Source organism: Psilocybe cubensis (genome assembly GCF_017499595.1).
Source record: "Psilocybe cubensis strain MGC-MH-2018 chromosome Unknown contig5, whole genome shotgun sequence".
NCBI classification, from domain to species: Eukaryota; Fungi; Basidiomycota; class Agaricomycetes; order Agaricales; family Agrocybaceae; genus Psilocybe; species Psilocybe cubensis.
Genome location: NW_025952843.1, coordinates 3,297 through 5,762, shown reverse-complemented (window position 1 = coordinate 5,762; position 2,466 = coordinate 3,297). Strand labels below are relative to the sequence as shown.

The 2,466-nt window shown below is 42.4% G+C and overlaps 1 protein-coding gene across 1 annotated transcript; it reads right to left on the bottom strand.

Moving 5' to 3' along the window:
* Nucleotides 1-423: 423 nt before the first annotated feature.
* Nucleotides 424-1,838, bottom strand: JR316_0013540 (uncharacterized protein; the record flags this gene model as incomplete). Its single annotated transcript, XM_047899130.1, has 5 exons — nt 424-579; nt 708-794; nt 851-1,183; nt 1,244-1,465; nt 1,530-1,838. 5 exons carry the CDS (start codon nt 1,836-1,838, stop codon nt 424-426), a joined length of 1,107 nt encoding a protein of 368 aa, XP_047741784.1.
* Nucleotides 1,839-2,466: the final 628 nt, after the last annotated feature.

Sequence of the window (2,466 nt, the reverse complement as noted above, 5' to 3'; positions counted from 1 at the left end):
TGACACAATCTGTCAATCTGTGAATGTGGCAGATGAATTAAAAACACTTATTTATAATAAACTATTGGTGTACAATGGACTATTGGACTCTAATGTGGACGACAAGGACAATTTTGAGGAAGATATGGTTAGAGAAACAGAGCTATCGAGAGATGACGGTACAGATAGCCGTTTTGACATGGTGAACAAAATCCTGGTACGGCCTGTAAACGTTACTCGGGGCATAATGTATGTTTGTTACAGGAAATTTAATGACCGGCAGCTTCAATAATAGAAAGGCTGACACCGTATGTCTTGTCGATATACTCTGTGGGATTGGTAATCTGGATATGTCAAAAGTGTCAAAGCGTGCTTCCTTGTCGCTTGTGGTTATACGGCTTGCAGTGTCTGAAACCTTGACATTGACTTACCTAAATTTTGTAATCATTTCACTGACTGTTCATTTACAACCTCTGGTAAGCTCTGTAGAGTGAACGCGCCCCCAAACATGTCCATTGTATGTTTGATAATGAAATTAAAATGGATAGCGAACATCATAGGTAGTACAGCTTTCCGCAAGTCCTTGATTGTATAGAAATACTACAAAATATTAAGATAACGAGGTTTGACGAGAGCAATAAATAATAAAAAAAACAGGGACATTGTGCAAGTTTTAATCGACAAAAGCAAATGCATCCTCACTTGTTACGGTTACAGATCTTCGTCACATTCAGTACCCAGTAATCCCCCTTATTCCCTTCACGTTCTATTCGCCTGAATTGAGGCAAATGTGAGAGGTATCCACAAAGTGTTCGCTAAGTAATACAATATCATCAATATTAAAGCACTCGAAATACAATAATTTACTTACCCGCCATCCATGATTAGACGGTGTACTTTTAAGTGCTGGATACTTGTCAACCAGGAGTTTCTGAATTTCCTTTACTGTTGCCCTAGTATTCTCAGAGCAGCAGAGAACCAGCATTAGGGCGTTTACTTTGCCATACGGAACCCATGGAGTCACAGCCGTGGGCCACGCATCTTTAATTGCAACGTCGGGGGGTATGTTGAGAATGTCACGAATGACGTTCTCCGTGTACTCACGCGACGGCAATGAATCTTCTTCTTCACGGCTTAGCCGCCCAGTCCCGCCTGAAACGCGCTTTGTAACGCATTTTGAAGGTGTCCGTTTACGACGGCCAACCTGGCCAATGTACCAACTTGTTAGTTCTTGCAAAAGACCTAAGATGTAAAGCTCACATACCTTTGACAATTGGTGTGTGCCTTGCTTTGCTTTTGAATTTTCTAGGCTGGATTCAGGAGGTACAAATAAAGATGACGAAGTGGCAAATTGGACCGAGGGTATAAATGTGGCGCCGAATGAGCGATATGAGGCATGGTAGTAGCTATCGTACGGGTAGTGGGTATAATTATGCCATGGCGTATGGATAGTTGGCTGGCACAAGTTGGGAAAGTCAGTTGATGTCTGATAAATAATAAAATTAAGGGAACACTACCATGGGACTCCTCCATTCTGAATGCGCAAGTACATTGTTCATGTCTTTGCTGCGAAGTTGAGAATCCACAACTGGCCGCCTCCTCCCCTCTATTTCTTCTAGTCCTTCTTCCGATGAGTCAGAACTCAGATCTTGAGAATGCACACAGGCTGTGATGGTTGAGTGGGATGGACCAGCGCTGTCATTAAGACTGCCCGACTCGGACTCGGACTCGTCGTCAAAATTTACGTATCCCACCATTTCCTTATACCATGTCTCGGTCTGATCCACCGCTGCGTCTGAGTCTGGTGAATACTTATTTGCGGGGCCACCTTCTCTCCTGGAAGTCTGTGAGTACTGCATTGGCGTTGTCAGTGTATGTGGTGTTTTGGATATGAAAAAAACGGGGAATTGCAGAAGAAATGATCAAATCAGGGAGGGAGATAGAGAGAGGGATAGAACGGACACGATGCGCGCTATGGCTGTCCGTTTGCACATTTAATACCAATAATTAAACTTTTTGTCCCATACATATAGAGAACAGTTTTATACAATCCCCACTATATATATTAATGTCCCACTCATAGAGAGCTAGTTTCCGAGCATAGAGGAAATCATCCCGATAATTGTATTTACAGAATCTTCAACTTTAATGAATGGTACATACATATATACATCTCACCCCTATATATGACATCCCGTACCATACTTTGTAATCCCCTCCCCATATATCTAACATTTTTTCCAAAGACATAGAGTTGTCAAGATGACTACCCTGCGTGCCGGCACTGCCGAATCCGTGTGGGAATTATATTTGTACCCCGCTTTGGGGTGGATAGCTACTCCTGAAGCAGCTAGGGGAATACTTTAAGTTCAGATATGCATTAAAAATTTCGAGTTTGATGATGAAACACAAAACCTGTGCGTATAGCTGACCCTGAGTAGATTGACCACCTATAACCTCAACTTCAGGTGTATTTAACCTTAACCA